General features: G+C 35.3%; 10 protein-coding genes and 2 pseudogenes across 12 annotated transcripts, besides 2 other annotated features; 3 read left to right on the top strand and 9 right to left on the bottom strand.

The window, feature by feature from the left end:
- Window positions 1-9,383: part of a mobile genetic element that runs on past the window's edge.
- TVAGG3_0433860 (organellar and viral DNA polymerase type B) lies at window positions 73-483 on the bottom strand (the record flags this gene model as incomplete). Its single annotated transcript, XM_051233887.1, has 1 exon — window positions 73-483. The coding sequence occupies one exon, from the start codon at window positions 481-483 to the stop codon at window positions 73-75; it is 411 nt and encodes a 136-aa protein (XP_051103617.1).
- Window positions 1,330-1,650, bottom strand: TVAGG3_0433850 (organellar and viral DNA polymerase type B; the record flags this gene model as incomplete). The annotated part of the gene is made up of 1 exon (XM_051233886.1): window positions 1,330-1,650. The coding sequence occupies one exon, from the start codon at window positions 1,648-1,650 to the stop codon at window positions 1,330-1,332; it is 321 nt and encodes a 106-aa protein (XP_051103616.1).
- Window positions 2,782-3,324, bottom strand: TVAGG3_0433840 (uncharacterized protein; the record flags this gene model as incomplete). Its single annotated transcript, XM_051233885.1, has 1 exon — window positions 2,782-3,324. The coding sequence occupies one exon, from the start codon at window positions 3,322-3,324 to the stop codon at window positions 2,782-2,784; it is 543 nt and encodes a 180-aa protein (XP_051103615.1).
- TVAGG3_0433830 lies at window positions 4,128-4,644 on the bottom strand (annotated as a pseudogene). The gene has a single exon. A coding segment is annotated over exon 1 (517 nt).
- TVAGG3_0433820 (uncharacterized protein) lies at window positions 5,536-6,257 on the bottom strand (the record flags this gene model as incomplete). The annotated part of the gene is made up of 1 exon (XM_051233884.1): window positions 5,536-6,257. A coding segment is annotated over one exon (722 nt), but the record flags the coding sequence as incomplete, so codon positions are not given.
- On the bottom strand, window positions 6,303-6,887 carry TVAGG3_0433810 (phage tail repeat-like family; the record flags this gene model as incomplete). Its single annotated transcript, XM_051233883.1, has 1 exon — window positions 6,303-6,887. One exon carries the CDS (start codon window positions 6,885-6,887, stop codon window positions 6,303-6,305), a length of 585 nt encoding a protein of 194 aa, XP_051103613.1.
- TVAGG3_0433800 (uncharacterized protein) lies at window positions 6,907-7,062 on the bottom strand (the record flags this gene model as incomplete). Its single annotated transcript, XM_001300637.2, has 1 exon — window positions 6,907-7,062. The coding sequence occupies one exon, from the start codon at window positions 7,060-7,062 to the stop codon at window positions 6,907-6,909; it is 156 nt and encodes a 51-aa protein (XP_001300638.2).
- Window positions 9,384-9,388: 5 nt separating the features above from the next.
- Window positions 9,389-17,055: part of a mobile genetic element that runs on past the window's edge.
- Window positions 10,055-10,582, bottom strand: TVAGG3_0433780 (protein of unknown function, DUF4107 family; the record flags this gene model as incomplete). The annotated part of the gene is made up of 1 exon (XM_051233882.1): window positions 10,055-10,582. The coding sequence occupies one exon, from the start codon at window positions 10,580-10,582 to the stop codon at window positions 10,055-10,057; it is 528 nt and encodes a 175-aa protein (XP_051103612.1).
- TVAGG3_0433770 (uncharacterized protein) lies at window positions 10,781-11,668 on the bottom strand (the record flags this gene model as incomplete). The annotated part of the gene is made up of 1 exon (XM_051233881.1): window positions 10,781-11,668. A coding segment is annotated over one exon (888 nt), but the record flags the coding sequence as incomplete, so codon positions are not given.
- On the top strand, window positions 11,712-12,565 carry TVAGG3_0433760 (annotated as a pseudogene). Its single transcript has one exon. A coding segment is annotated over exon 1 (854 nt).
- TVAGG3_0433750 (uncharacterized protein) lies at window positions 12,989-13,603 on the top strand (the record flags this gene model as incomplete). The annotated part of the gene is made up of 1 exon (XM_051233880.1): window positions 12,989-13,603. One exon carries the CDS (start codon window positions 12,989-12,991, stop codon window positions 13,601-13,603), a length of 615 nt encoding a protein of 204 aa, XP_051103610.1.
- TVAGG3_0433740 (organellar and viral DNA polymerase type B) lies at window positions 14,612-15,359 on the top strand (the record flags this gene model as incomplete). Its single annotated transcript, XM_051233879.1, has 1 exon — window positions 14,612-15,359. A coding segment is annotated over one exon (748 nt), but the record flags the coding sequence as incomplete, so codon positions are not given.

Below are 17,055 nucleotides of genomic sequence, written 5' to 3'. Positions count from 1 at the left end.
AAAATAAAAAAAATATTTTATAAAAAATTAGCGTTATTTCCTGACTTTCACAAAAGACCAAAAATAAACGCTTTACATGTATTTTTCAGCAACTTCGTCAAATAATTTTATAGCTTTATCTATCTCATCTACTTCAAACGTTTCTTTACCTTTCGTGGGAGCACCATACATTTTCTCAAACTTTTCGAGTAGTTCTGTTTCTGCAGCTCTCATATCGTTAACAAACACAACCTTGACTCTATTGACTGTACTGTCATATCTTTGAGTTATATTATATGTTCTTCCTATCTTATATCTCTTTGTATTGAAGTCCTTCGGTTTCTGAACGATGTAAAGTAAGCCTTCACTGCAACGTTCAGTATCGAATGAACCATATGTTATGAAGTTATATCCAACAACTGGGTCTAACCATAACAAAACTATTGGTATAAGACTTTTGTCTATAAGATATGCTGTAGTTCCATAGAATCTTACCGATATCATAAGCTTAGGATTTCTTGTCAAAATTTTCTGAGTAGAAGCAATTTTAACCCAGTCGTGGGATGTTTTCTTTCCAGATGGAGATATAATGTCTGACAAAGAATATTTGTTGTATTTCTTTGAGTATCTTACGTTTAAATCACCTATTCTAACCACTTTGGTGTCATTGTCTATCTTTCTAACTGTTTCAAACTCATTGTTTGTCATTTCTGTTCTTACATACAAAATAAAAAAAATATTTTATAAAAAACTAACTTTATTTTTTCTGTCTTAAGGAAATTCATGAAATTTCATACGGAATCTCTACCCTCGGTTTTCCTCGGGTAGCAAACATATGAGGAAATTCATGAAATTTCATACGGAATTCAGCAAAAATAATGTTTATGTTAGAATGTTAGATCTAACATGTTTTCTAACATGTTTTCTAACATGGTCTAAAACTCTCGAAAATCATGAAATTTCATACGGAATTCAGCAAAAATATATTTTATGTTAGCATGTTAGATCTAACACGTTTTCTAACACGTTTTCTAACATGGTCTAAAACACACAAAACTCATGAAATTTCATACGGAATTCAGCAAAAATAATGTTTATGTTAGAATGTTAGATCTAACATGTTTTCTAACATGTTTTCTAACATGGTCTAAAACTCTCGAAACTCATGAAATTTCATACGGAATTCAGTAAAAATAATGTTTATGTTAGAATGTTAGATCTAACATGTTTTCTAACATGGTCTAAAACATACAAAACTCATGAAATTTCATACGGAATTCAGCAAAAATAATGTTTATGTTAGAATGTTAGATCTAACATGTTTTCTAACATGTTTTCTAACATAACTATTTACAAGCGTTTTACATGGTATATGTTGCGATGGTTCATGACTCTAAACAATTTCGTAGCTTCTATTTCTTCTGTCAGTACATCGAATGTTTTAACGATACCGAAAGTTTCTTTATACTTCTTCTTGACATCAGATAGAAGGAAATCGTCAGCAGTTGGATAGTTTTTGTTCAGAAATGCTAACATGTCCATTTTATCTTCTGCTGGCTTTTCTGCTTCTTTCTTTAAGTCTGCATAGTCGTTTCGCATACGTTCTATCTCTTTGACGGAGTAGTTATATTTCCTCATTGCTGCCTTACATTTAGAACATTGCGGGTTCATTTTTGCGTTATATTCTGAAACCTTACCTGCTAAAACAACTAAGGCGTCAATGGTTTTCTTCATCTCGAACATAGCGGGTCTTATTTGTTCGTTCCATACCTTACCCCTACTATCTTTATCTCTTATTTCCCAAACACATTTTGCAACTAATGAAACAAAGTTGTCGTAGGTCTTAAATTCTTCGGATTTGTAAAGGTCAGAGATGTTCTTATATACCATGTCGCAATCTTTGTCCATAACCTTATGGTTGCAATGAAAACCAAGGAATTCATAATTTACCTTTCGTATGAACTTCTTTATTTCTACTGAGTCAGTTGCTTTGACTTCTATTTCGTCAAATTCGGGAATGGTTAGTTTTTGTTGTTGGATTTCAGGCAATTTGGGTAAATGGTCGATGAGGTCCTGCATGTCATAAAGATACTGTTCATTTGTTTCATCTTTCGCACTACAGTCTAAATTATTTGTTAAAAGTTCTTGCTTTATCTTCTGGATTTTTGTTTCAAAAGTATATGAAGAAGGAATGAAGCTTTTCATCTCTACCAACATTGACGTAGGATTCATGACTAAAGAGTTTGGTGAAGTTGTTGCTAACATGTTCTTACAATAAAAATAAAAAAATATTTTTTTAAAAAAACTAACTTTATTTTTTATGTTTTTTGTGAAAGTGTCAAAACTCATGAATTTCATGAGTTTTCTACGATGTTAGAAAACGTGTTAGAAAACGTGTTAGATCTAACATTCTAACATAAACTTTATTTTTTGGTGTAAATTTCATGAGTTTTCTACGATGTTAGAAAACGTGTTAGAAAACGTGTTAGATCTAACATTCTAACATAAACTTTATTTTTTGGTGTAAATTTCATGAGTTTTCTACGATGTTAGAAAACATGTTAGAAAACATGTTAGATCTAACATTCTAACATAAACATTATTTTTGGGTGTAAATTTCATGAGTTTTCTACGATGTTAGAAAACGTGTTAGAAAACGTGTTAGATCTAACATTCTAACATAAACTTTATTTTTTGGTGTAAATTTCATGAGTTTTCTACGATGTTAGAAAACATGTTAGAAAACATGTTAGATCTAACATTCTAACATAAACATTATTTTTGTCGAAAAAAATGGTTCATTTACTCACAATATTTATGTACAAAACGACCCCAAACTTTTAACTTCTTTTCTGCAGCTTCTAATGCTATCTTAGCGAGTTCATATTCTCTAAATTCTCTCTTTAAATCTTCTTGTTCCCATTGGTCTAGTTCGTATGGAGAATCTCTATAACCAGAACATATCTCACGTTCATGTTCTATTTGTTTTTCATGCATTTTTCTAACTTCTTGTTCGAACAAAGGTTTAGCATTCTCTACTGTATCTTCGAGTTCTTCTTCATCTAATTTCTCATGAACTTTCTTGTCTATGGAGTCCATAATTTTTCCAACTGCTATACAATATTTTGGAGAAGCCCACATTGCTATATAGTTTACAAGTCTTGGGTCTACATACGTTCCTCTAACCTGTTTGATTTCATCGGGAATTCCTGCATGAACTGTGTATAAAAAGCAACCCGCGGAATTCCGCGGGTTGGTATATTCTTCACAAAATGCCTTAAAATACTCTTCCCAGGACTTATTTTCCAACAACCTTCTAAAGTCTTTCCTAAACTGCTGACACATCTTTGTTGCATTTATATAACCATCCTTGTCTCTACGTAAGACTTCAATACCGTTGTAAGTGCCTTTTGTGAATGTTTCGCCATTAGATTTGTTCGTGAACGTTTTTGCTTCGACTGTCATACTGTTCTTACAATAAAAATAAAAAAATATTTTTTGGTGGGACGTCGGACATTCGTTTGTGGCTTAACCGTCGGACCACAACGATAAAAATCTCTGCTACTAGCAGTACTGCTACTGACAGTAGCAGTACTTTTACTGACAGTAGCAGTACTTTTTCTGACAGTAGCAGTACTTTTTCTGACAGTAGCAGTACTTTTTCTGACAGTAGCAGTACTTTATCGTCGAAAACCCTCTCAAATTTTCCTTTTTACTGCTCGTAGCAGTACTTTTACTGACAGTAGCAGTACTTTTTCTGACAGTAGCAGTACTTTTACTGACAGTAGCAGTACTTTTACTGACAGTAGCAGTACTTTTTCTGACAGTAGCAATGGTCGAGGTCGAGCCATTAGATGAGGCAATTTACCTAATTTAAATTAACGAGCTTGTTAAAGACTACTTGCGCAAGGTCATGAAGCCCAAGGTCAAGTTCACCACTATTTCTGGAAGGGCTGCCTTGACTCTCGAGATTTCGACTGGAATTCCAATTCAAATACAGACAAACACTCCTTTCGACGCCATAAAGCATGCAAAGAAGGAAGCCATTATAAAGTTCTTTGCCAAGCGTCCTTGGATACTACTTCCAAACAGAGAGAACCCTTTCCCAAGAATTCCCACATTTAAATTCAAATTCGAATAAAAATTTTTTATTTCATGCAATGTTTTATTTCTGTGCCGTCTTCAAGTATGCCCCAATATTTCCTTTTCGATATTACATGAACTTCGGAAAATACCTTATCTAGCTTAAAACAGCCCATCTTTTCACCAACCATACCCATTTCAATGAGTTTGTTATAGCCTTCTTCGTTCGTCATGAGTGCGTCAATGTTCTCATAGTAAACCATGACTTTCGATTTGACTTCCGAGAAGAATTTGTTGTAGTTGTCAAGGACTGCCTTTGCGAACTGAGGGTAAGACCAATGTTCGACAATAGGTTTTAATGTGGTTACTAAGCCACTTTGACCTTGAGTGAATTCGTACTTCAAAACAAAAGGAGAAAACCTTTCAACAAAGTTGTCGACCTTCTCATAATGTTTACTCTTCATCTCTTGAGGTTTCTTAATGGAATATCCCCATGTCGAATTCATAAGCAATTTGAGTGTCATTGCAAGTTTGGGGTTTGAAGCTTTCCTAATATCATACAGTTGTTGTATGACTTTTCCAACTGTATAGTTCCTTCCAGGGAACTCACCATCTTCGTTTGGAATTCCAGTCGGAATATATTGGACAAACTTCATGTACGCAGCGTTAAGGTCGACATAGTATATCTTTTCATCTGAGTCGAACTTGTCGCAACCTATGGGTCCAGTTCGTGGAAATTCAAGTGAGTCTCTTATCTTCTGAGAAACTTCTCCTGTTATCTCATAAACATCGTCGAAGCAACCTGTTTCATATAAAACCTTCTGACCTAACTCAGAAGCTCTCCAATACAATTTGACGTCAATTGGATGTCTCAATGGAAGTTTGTTTATAGCATCTTGAAGTTCTTGCAACCTCATTGGAAGTTCTTCTGGTTCAGGTTGGTATCCGAACAATCCAACTCCTTGTGGAATTGTGTACTTCTTTTGTACTAGAACTTTGTCTGGAACAACTTTTGGTCTTGCTAACAATGAAAAGTTTGTTTCGTCTTTTGGTACAAAAGTTTCTGTCAGCTTGTCATCTGGAATTGGTTCCAACAAACCTTTCTCGAAAAGAATGTTTACAGCTCTGACAATGTTGCACTTGCCTTTTCCGAACATAAGACTTTCGTTCAACATGAAGTGGTTGTGGACAATTACAATCTTCAACCATGGTAAGTCTTTGTCAACAACATAGTCGTCATGTGAAGAACCTTTAGCTGTAGGTATGTTGACTCGGATATTGACATTTGCCAACGGTGCAATTTTTGCCAATTGACCTCTGAGAATGTACCTTGTCTTCACACATGACTCAAGATACTTCATTTTCTCATCTGTAACAAGACCAGAGTTCCTGAGACATGTAAGAATGCAAGGTTCATTGACAATTGTTTCAATTGAATTGTAAATTCCATACCTTGTCAAGTCAATGTCAGACTTATTTATGAACGGGAAGTATCCAGCATGTTGTCTGACTGCTTGAGGGTTAGGTTGGTACCATTCAAACTTTACACTTGCAATTCCTTCAATTGCATTCAAAATGTCTGAGTCCGAGTCAGCCATTTGTTCTCTCTTTGTAGTCTTGAAAGCGTCAAGAAGCATTGCAGCTGTTGTGACATTGCCATGTGCATAGTATATATGACCATCCAAATCTGTTATAGTCAATCTGAGATTGTATCCTTTCTTATTTCCGTCTTGAATTGCAGCAAGTACTCCCATGAAGCCTTCTTTGTTCTTTCCTTCGTCAAAGTTTACTGTAAAGGTTCGACCAGATGTAATTTGACTTCTAACTTCACGGTACTTCTCATATGCATATCTTGTTCTTTCCATGGGAGCATGACCATCCTCTGCACTACCTTTTTTCCTTCTCAAAGGATGCAATTGTTCGTCATGTTTCCAATAGAATCTGGCAAAGCCGTCGTGTCCTTCAACCTGCGGCTCACTAACATCGAAAGGCAAGTTCATAAGACGCTCTTCTTCTAACCTCTCAAGTCTGTTTGGATAATTGGCGCGTGCTGTTTCAAGGTCCATTTCGTAGGTCAGACCAGCCAGTTTGTCATAGACTTTTATGGGTCTTCCCTTCCTATATTTAAACTTTTTCGAAACTTTCCAACCATATCTTTGCAACTCTGCTTTTATTCTAGCAGATTTTCTATCCATTCTATATGGGGGCATTTTTATAAAAATAAAAAAAATGTTTTTCCTTTACTTTACATAGCCACCTGCTATCATAAGCCTTTGACGCCAACCCATACCAGCTAATGAAGGTTGACTTGGTTTAGTTTGGAAACTAAACTTTGGTTTTGGTTTATCTTCAGTTTTTGGCTCCCCTTCTTCTATCGGTCTTTCGTCACTTTTTGGTTCCTCTGACTTTACCTCACTTGCAGGTATGGTTGTGTCGTTAGTATCTTCATAAATATCATATGCCATTTGTTTTTGTTTTCCTTTCAACTTTTTGTGTTTGTTGTAAAGTTTAGAATATTTTGACTCTAAGTCAATGAGATGTTCTATAATGAACTGTTGGTCAGTGAAGTAAACTTTTCCATCTGTTGTCTCGAAAGCTCCTTCAGACTTCAATATTTTATTTGTGAGAGTCTGTTTCTTTTTTGAGATACTAGCCGTTCCATTTCTATGAAAAGTGACTTTATAGTTAGGGTTTGTATTTCCAGACCTTGCACCTTCTATTATTGAATTTTTCTCTTCATCTGTAAGTTCTTTGACAGGTTTTGACAATGGTTCTGAACTTTTTGTTTGTGGTGTCAAATCTACCGTTTCAACTTCTTCGGTCATTTCATCTCAGTAAAAAATTTTAGTTTGGTTTGTTTTCAACTGGTTGTTGTTGTTTTTTAAGTCGGTCTAAAACTTCCTGAGGTATAGGGAGGACTTGACAAACACGTGGTTGTGTAACTGCTGGAAGCCGACAAATCCATCTTGAGCCCATTTGTCTCAATGCTGTATTGTTCATTTCATCTCAGTAAAAAAATTTACATTCCCCACGTTTGAGGCGGTTGAGGTTGGTTGTTGTTTACCCACTGTTGTGCATGGTTATATCCTCTGTTAAAGAATCTTTCACCTTGGTCCATGTAGTGTCCTGCTTGGTTATAGTAGTCATTTGCTTTGTTATAGTAGTTTCCTGCTTGTCTTCCTACATTGTCCATCCATCCTTGAACTTTTCCTCTTGTTTCAGGATTTGGAATAAGATTTGCTGCATCTCGTGCTACCTCCCAACCTTTCTGTACGGTTTGTATAATAGGTTGTGCTTTCTCTTTCAGTATACCTAATGTACTCAAAATCTTCCTTCCAATTCCAAATGCACCTCTGGCTAGTGTTCCCACTGCGGGCAAAAATCTGGATGCAACTCCTGCTAATGCGTCAAATAAACCCATTTCTTATAGGGTAAAAAATGACGAATCCAAACAAGGACCCCTATGTTTCTAAGGCAACAAAGAAAGCACTCATGATAAAAATCTTTAGTTCAACACCAAATGCTTGGTTTATGGATATCTTGGAAAACATTCCGAGAGTTAGAACAGATGGACCTCCATACTGGTTAATATTTGTTGGTCAAAACACAAGATACTGTGAAGCCATACCATTACAGTCCAAAAATATTTTAGATGTGAAAACTGCTTTGACAATATTCGTTGACAAATACCATCCAACAAAACTGACATCTGACTGTGAAAGTTCTTTCAAATCAGATGATGTAAAAAACTATCTGCGTTCAAAAAATGTAAACCAATATTTCATTGTCGACCAAAACCATTCTGCTCTTGGTGTCATTGACAGTTGTATAAAAATCTTAAGAGACTTAAACCAACCACAAGGCGGCGAGGTAGATGAAATGTCATATGACGACAAGTATAGACATTTCTCCATGGCAAAGATGAGACAAGTTTTAAATATTTACAATAGCCGTAAACAAAAAGGTTTGGGAAACCACTCCCTGAAGAATGAAAAACAACCCTGACTTAGAGAAAGACTATATATTTAATAGTTTAGTCAAAAGAGACAAACAAGAAAGAATGCCAGGCTTCAAACTTCAGAAAGGTGACAAAGTAAAAATAGAAATACCTAAACGCGACCCATATGAAAATACTATTGACTATGACAACAATGGGAACTCGACAGGTACTCGCATTCGTGTTCGTAAAAATAGAAGAAAGTATACAAGAGAATATTATGAAGTTTTAGGCAAACATGGCAAAATGTACAGACTGCAAGCAGAAGATAAAACTACTATTGTCAGACCTCGTTTCAAACTTGTTAAGGTTCAAGGTGTATACTTTCAAAGACAGTTCCTAACAAATATAAGACAACTCCTGACGAATATGCTAAAGAAGTTGAAAATGACGACTAAGCAATTCTATACCATGCACAAACTGTCATGTAAGGTGGCATGTATTTTTTACCTAGTCCTGTAGATGTTGTTGTAAAAGTATGTTGGTGGTTTCCTCCTGGTTCAGTTTGTCGAAAAGTCTTTTTTGCTGAATGGTTATAATCTGGAGATAAAACGTCATAGCCAGCTTCATACTCTGAGTTGTATAATGGGTGGTCTCTTAATGAGTGGCTATGGTCGCCAGAAAAGTTTGTTGTACCAGAATGACTATGTGGTGGCAAGTTGTCGACAGATATCGTTTTACTTCCACCTGTTTTCTTTGGAGTGTGTGCACAATACAAAAAACTTTCGAGTATTTGAGTCCAAGTTCCAAAACCAAGTACTACTTCTGGTCTGGTAGAGTTCATTGACGTATAAATAGAACCAACCGGGTAAATGGTTTGAAGTATTTCTGTCTTTAATGTTTGAAGCTCTTTTTTGTCTGCTTTCTTGTCATATAAATCTTGAGCAGTGAATTTAACTTTATTTTCATCCTCCATGACATAAACATCTCTACATCTAATGTATCTCATCGTTGTTATGTTTTTATCCGATGTTAAACCTTCTGGAAAGTTAGGAGGTTTCCAATCTAATACATCCCCACCAGTTTCTTCAACCGTTCCTTCAATATTTTCTATAGCAACAGTTGTAAAACTTGTATGTGTATGGTTCTTGTCAGCTTTGTCATCTAACTTTTCTTGTAAGTTTGCAATATTTGCAATGGTATGTGTATGTCCAACGTCACTTTTCCTGTTTAAGGTTTCTTGTAAGTTTGCAATATTTGCAATGGTATGTGTATGGTTCTTGTCGGCTTTAAGGTCTAAACACCCTGAAACCCATCCTGTATCGGCTTTAGTTTTTAAAATCTTCGATGTCCGTTCATGGTACCAGTCAACCCTTTCTTTAATTTCATAGTTAGTATACAAGTCTTGGGTACGGCGGCACTGCGTTCCACCTTACCCAATACTTGTGAATTTGACACTTTACAAAACCGTTAACGTATATTTTACAACATGAACGCAAAAACTAATTTAACCTTAAATATTTACAAAGCCGCCAACCACTTCACTAACGAACTCACTAATGTAAAAAATAAACGTTCTCACTATCGTTCTCACTAACGACTTCACTAATGTTCTCATAAATTTTCCTCAATATCTTCATCATCAGTGTTAACCCTATTGTAGTCATACTTGAAGCCATAAACTTTCTCTAACTTCTTAACGTACAATTTACATAACTTACCTTCGTCATCGTATGGTTTAATGATATAACTATTTCTATCTTTATACACAGTCAATGAAAAGTCAACTGGTCTCGGATGTATTTGAAAGAACATGTTATGCTCAGGAAGGAAGAATAAATGTTTAAATGTATGTTTGTTATACTGTGGAATTCGAATGAGTTGCTTTTGTTCTGTCATTTACATCCAAATAAAAAATTTCAGTAAACTTAAAAATAAAATAAAAAATTAATGATATCACCACCCGCACACGTATGAAAACATAGCACAAAAATAAATTTAGGGTAGAAGGTTAGATCTAACCCGATATCTAACCTCATTTCTACCCTGTTGAATTCATTGCTTTATAACTCTCTTCCTTGGTTTCTTTTTAGTTGCTTTCTTCACGTCTGTCTCCAACTTGACTGTCTTTCTTCTTCGTCCGTAATGATACCAGTTACTTCCACCAGTCAATGGGTCAAATGGTCTTTCGTAAGGATTTCCATACATTCCATAGGGACCATACGGAAGAACTACTGGTGGAGAAGAAACATTTTCTTTAGTTCCATCGAATCTATTTAAATGCATTGTTTCACCTTTCATCTGGTCATTAAAGTCTTTTGCGTGTTTTGCAAACTCATCGTCCTTTCCTAAAGCATTTTCTGACTCAGTCGCAACCAAATTGGATGCTTTATTTATGAGCCCTATTTTATTTAATCTTAACTTCTTTGCAACCCAGCCTCCAATCTTCCCTTTATTTGCATCTAATGTCTTCGAAACCCTTCCTCCACTCATTTTATTTACTGCGTCATAAGCCCCAAGTGCTTTTGCTCCAAATGCTAATGCTTTTGTTCCCATTGCGCCTAAAGCTGTCCAAGCTACCATTTACACCATATTAAAATCATCTCTCTTCAATATTATCTCATAAAAGTTCTCGTTACTGGAGAAAGTCAATGAAACATAAACATTCTCATTCATAAACTTCTTTCTTATCTCATCTATACGCTTCAAAATGTCTGAACAATTGCTAACATCTTCTACAACAGTTATTTCATCATGAATGACCTTCAAGAACAAGCTCATTTAATATGCTATTAAAATCATCTCAATAATGAGTCCATCCTTTCCATCTTTAGGTAGCACAACATCTTTCATTGAAGAAGGTTCGACAAGTCTTATGTTAAACTTACTGACAAAGTTTGTTATACTATAATGCTTCGGCGGCGAATACATGTAGTTTGAAAGACATAATATAGATTCTTCAGCAAATTCACTTATACTGGATTTTATAACAATGTTCTCACGAGACCAAATACCACCAATTGACAATCTTGTAAGCAATCCTGCTGAACCTTCTACTGTAAACGTCGATGGTAACATTCCACGAAGGTCATCTATTGACATCTTTGAGTCACTGAATTTAAATATTTTCTTAAAGCAATCGTCATTATCTAACCATGCAATAGCTTTGAAGTTTTCATTCGAATATACATCTGCTTCATTAAATGTAAATCCTGACTTCTTTGCAGAGACGACTTTAAAATCTATTGCATTTGTTTCAAAATTATATACTATGGTAACTTCTGAAGGTAATGGATGTCCTTCCGCAGTCAGTTGTTCTCTCACTACCGTTTGAAGCTTTGTGTTAAAAACTTTCATGTCATCTCCTGTGTCTAGGTTCACATACACAGCAACAGGAAAACTATCTTGCTTCTTTGTTTCATCATTATACCTCAAAACATTAAAGTTCTTCAATAATATTGTTCTTCCTGCTGGAATACTTCTAACTTGTCTTATTTCAATAGCTTTCTCACCTCCTACATACTCTACCCAGTGTCTTGGATATTCATAAGTATACTGACTTTCTTGAATTTTGGTAGGTTTCATCATAACGTGTTCATAGTATATCTTTATACTCTTGTCAGTTAGACTCGGTGCTATGTTCTGAATATTTCTGACTTGCATTTTTAATGAAGATAAAATGAAGCATTTAATACATGACGTAGATGAAGACATGAATGAAAGCAGTGAAAAGCTCAACAGTTCTCTCATTCTTCCTTTCAGTAAGGACTATGAGTTCTGTTCAAATGGTGTGTATTTCTATTGTGGAAAGATGGGTTCAGGTAAGACATTCAACCTCATTCGTCATATACTCATAACAGAGCGTTTAGGAAACGACTCTTACTATGACCAAATCATTATATCAGCAACTTCAGACTCTATGGATTCAACAGCGAAAACATTTATGTCAAAAGTTCAAGCCTCTGTCGTTAAAGTTCCAGACAGTGAACTCATTGAATTTCTTCAACGTTACATTCGACGTAAGAGAAATATTATGCTATTGTAGAGTTCATACAGTCAGGAATGCAAAAGACTTCAGAAGAGATGGAAAGAATTATTGACAAACACCACTTACGTCAATACTCAGGAGTTTACGATATGAAACGACTGACAAACTACATTCTGTCAAAACTTTCAAAATACCCCTTCAAAAAGTATCCTTCAAACACTCTGCTCGTTTGTGACGACTTCGCCGGAAAAGGTTTAGTGTCAAAAGCAGACTCACCATTAGCTAACATCATAACTAAAGTCAGACATTACCACTTAACTGTAGCAATACTTATGCAAACATGGCGTTTCCTTGCTTTAAACATAAAACGTCTCATAACTGACTTCGTTATCTTTCAAGGTTTCTCACGCTATGATATTGAACTCATTTGGAAACAGTCAGGTATAACATTACCTTTTGAAGAAATTTGGGAAGCATATAAGTCTCTCATCTCTCCTCGTTCATACCTTGAGATTCATATCATGACTAATACCATTAAAGTCAAAAATATTCCATGGGAACGACCAACATTGTTTTAAAGTTTAACCTTCAATTGACTGATGGTAAACAAATTCCATGCATCTCTGTCGCCATTTCTGTTAATATTTTTGCTGTCATTCATATCATCCACTTCCCCATCCGTTAGCTTTTGAGGATATGTGTTAGAATAGCTGTTCTTAAATGAAGGCTTTTCACCTTTGAGAGCATAAACTCTATAACTTTCTGCATACTTTATGTTTGAACCTCCTGAGCCATCATTGACATAAATTTTTATAGGCTTCCACCCTTTGTTCATATTCCTGCTTCTTCCCTTAGCTCTTTTGTTCAGTAGTTCTACATCTTTATACACAGCTCCTGTCTCAGTGAATTCAACAATATTTTCATTCGTTAGCTTTACATTCAAACCCTTGTCGAGTATATTGTTCATTTCATACATATAAAAGGTTTTTATTCTATATGAAATGAGAAGCAAATCCATCTTAGCTGGTGCCGTTAATGTTCCAATTGAACCAACATCAAATGTTGACTCACGAACGACAAACAATATTGTCATAAAGAACTATAGTTCAGAGTGTTTGAAAGAAAAAGAACCAGAGCTGAAATCCGTGAATTTAAACACAGCTTCAAACGCTAACGCTACATCAGATGTTAAGTTAGAGTATCCACCACTGGACCAAATTCTTTCAAGAGAAGCCAACGACAACCCTTACACAAATGTTCAAACAAATCCTTCAGATAACGTAGACCATTACCTTCTTCAGTTATACCAAACAATTTTACTCAAAGACGATAAGAAGCTTTTGACAAATCTTATAAGTAAGAACCAAATAATTCTAACAAAGGAGGACCTTGAAAATGTTATCTCACGAATAACAGGGAAACAATGTGTCATTGACTATCTCGACCCTGAAATCGAATGCTGTGGTCAAACGCCACCATTCATGAAAATAGGTAACATCCGCATCATTGAAATACCAGGTACTCCAGGAGTTGAGTTTAAGTATAAATATTCGAACGAGTATACAAAACTTTCAACAGAATATAAACTTTGCTTGAAATATGTTTTAGTAAATTAAAGCAATTTGTAATATCTATCCAAAACTTCTTCAACAGTATCGAACTCATCTTCATAATGCAAACCTAATCTTATTGACTTGGTGCAGTTTTCACTAACACAATATAGCGCTTTGCGCTCGGCGCCTTTGACGCCTTTTTCTGTTCTCTTGACTGACATAACTAACTCATTTGTTTCATCAAACAGCAACAACCAAAGTTCATGACCTAATACATAACATTCATACTTTATATTTTTAGCTCTGAGTTCTCTTGTAAGCTGTTGCATTTAATATTTTCTAAAAAGTCTACTTCAACAGTCATTCGCACTGGTGCCTTCAGTTCTACAGGCTCTCCTTGAAAGTCAACTAGTCTGAATTGCATGTCTTTCAAATTATGAGGACTAATGCGAACCCATTTACCTAAATGAGTTGCTATGACAGGAACGTTTGGAATGAACATTGAATTTACTTCATAACAGAAAGACTTATATTCTACTGAACCTTTACTATTAACTCCTGAAATACCTGTGACATTAGCTATTTTAGACTCAATGTATAAACAATTGCCATAACATACGTATGGAACAGATTTCATCTCAATCGTTTTGTCAACACTTTTCAAAGGAAATGTCATATGGTATGCTCCCAGAAGAAGTTGTACTCTATGACTCATTCTTGGTATCTTGAACTCTTTCTTGCTACTGAACTTCAATGTTCCCTCAGAAGAGAGTTCGACATCTATGTTGTCAATAGTTTCTTCATTTATGAGAGTATCTATGACTCCAGCAATTTTATCTATTCTGTACTCGGCTCTGTTAGGAAATGTTACAACACTTCTTTTGTCATCTATTTCAATCTCTATGAAATCTGTTTCATCTGTTATGACAAAAGTTGCGATAGTATTGAAGTCAACAACTCTGAAAGCAAGCGCTTCATTCTGAAGACCTAAGTTTGTTTGTAGCTTTACTGTCCCGTATTCGTTTGGGTCTGTACTTTGCAAATAGAACAACATTTTATTCTCATTAAAATATGACTATTGCTGCATATGCGTATGAAACAAATGAAGCAAGAAGAGCACATGAACTAGTAAACGAAAACTCAACTTTAACCATTGAAGGCAATGATTTAGTCATTGACGATGGAAAAACTAAAAAAGTCATTGATTTCGATACTTTTAACACTTATGACCCATTCATTACAACAAGCAAGGTTCCCATCATAAATGATGGAACGGTGCAATATATAAATTCTACAGTAGATGCCTCATTAGTGAAAGTATTAAATGTTCTCATTGAATTGTTAAAGAGCTTTCGATTTGACGACAACATTAAATGCCTAAAGAATTTAGTCATGAATGAGAAACAAATTCTCGGCGTTGCTGGTAGCAGTAATGATGTACACCTTATGACATTAGAATATTATAACGAACATAAAGATGAACTGAAAGGAGAGAAGGGTGACACCGGACCTCAAGGACCACAAGGAATACAAGGAATACAAGGAATACAAGGAATACAAGGAATACAAGGACCTCAAGGCGAAAACGGTTTGGATGGAAAGGATGGAAAGGATGGAAAAACTGCTAAATCATGGATATGGGACCTTATAAATACTGGTTTAACAGCTGCTTCATATGGAGTTCTTCAATACCAAATCGGAAAGATATGGGCGGTACTTGGTGAAGAAGTTTTAAATGACGTTAAAAATGCTTTGAACTTCATTTCAAATGGTTCGGATACTATTAAAACTTTATCTGGTTGGATGCAAGAAACAAGGAGTCAAATAGATACTGTAAGACGTATAGCAAACAATGCACGTACGGGATTGGATACTTTACGACAAGCACAAAATACACTAAAGGAAGCAAATGATATTCTTGGCTCAGTATCAGACATGCATGAAGATTGGCTTAAAGGTATTGACAAATCTTTAAAAAATCACAGTCAGTCTATTGCTGACTACAAGAAAAGTATAGATTTTTTACATAGTGCTATGGACGTACATGATGGAAGCATAAGGAACTTACTTAATGCTAACAATAACTTACCAGGAACTATTAAAGCATTTATAAAGTCCTTTGTAAAACCCGGTGCTCTAACATTTAGGTCTTTGAGAGCAAGAGCATTGAAGTCAAGAGATGCAGAAACTCCAACAGAACCTACAGAAGGAACTGAAACAACAGAAACTCCAGAAGAACCACCAAAACCAACAGCTAATGAAATATTGTTCGAATATTTTCCAAGGTACTCTGTTCTCATTGCATACATTCAAGAAATACTTAGTTACTCTGTTCCCCTTATTTTGACGTCAGGGTTTTTCACTACTGAACGCAACAGTTAAAGGTATTTGTCTATACATTTAATTCGGATAAAAAATAAACCAATTTACTCTTTCTTTGCTTCAGCTTCTTAGCTTTTGCTTCTTCTCTAGCTTTTTTCGCCAGCAAACGTGGGTTCTTCTGTCTTCCAGCAGCTAATGCAGCAAGTTGTTTTTCACTAAGTTTTTCTCTTTGGTCTCTCTGGCTTTGTTCTTGTTTTTGTTCCTTCAGTTCGGATAAAATTGCTCACGAATTTCTTTCTTCAATGCTTCAACATCTATGACCCCCTGGGTCTTGTCCGTAGGACTTGTCTGAGTCATTTGACTGCAGATAAAAAACAAAAATTAAAACTTTAACCGATGTAAAATGAGCTTGTCAAAATCAGAGCGAGAGTCTATTATATTAAATGACGCAAGAGGAATACAACATCCTTTCTATTATGTAAGTCAGAGTAAAGATGGTAAAATATACGTAAGAAAAAGAAAGGTTCCATTAGCGAATGCAGAGAGTGACAACATTAAGGTGCATAGCACCGAGGGTGAAGCCCATATAAAACCTTCTATTCAAACTGAAAAGTCAATAGAACAAGAAGAAAGAAGCCAGATGTTCTTTCAATAACGAACCAAGAGCTTATTGCAAAGTTCGTGAATTTCATTGAAAAACAAACCGAGTCAAAGAATCCTGACCCACCAGTGAAAAGAAGTTGAGACAAAAGAGAGAATGTACAGTTCATTGAAAATGTCAAGAAACAACTTCCACCACGAATGCCAAAGAAGAAGAGTGAGAATAATGAAGTAAATAGATATTTTTATCCGAAGTAAATACATGCAGAACGAACAGTTAAACGAATTTACTCCAGCAAGAGCATATTCATCAGATTCGCTCATATTTCGATATCATAGACAATGCAGTTCAAATTGGTGACACTAATAGAAAATATTCTGACGCAAAGATTCCATCACAACCTGGAACTGCTAAAGATAACACATGGGTAACATTCAATCTCTCACCTCCTGGTGAAAATATGTTGGACCTTTACAATACATTCATTACGTATAAAATGGAAGGTCAATTTATTGCAGATAAAGAAATTGGTTCAGGTTCCAAAAAAAACAAACCCACCAGGATTTTGGATTGGTTTCGATGACGCCTTTCT

This window comes from Trichomonas vaginalis, chromosome V, assembly GCF_026262505.1.
Source record: "Trichomonas vaginalis G3 chromosome V, whole genome shotgun sequence".
Classification (NCBI taxonomy): domain Eukaryota; phylum Parabasalia; order Trichomonadida; family Trichomonadidae; genus Trichomonas; species Trichomonas vaginalis.
This window is presented reverse-complemented; position numbering and strand designations above follow the sequence as displayed.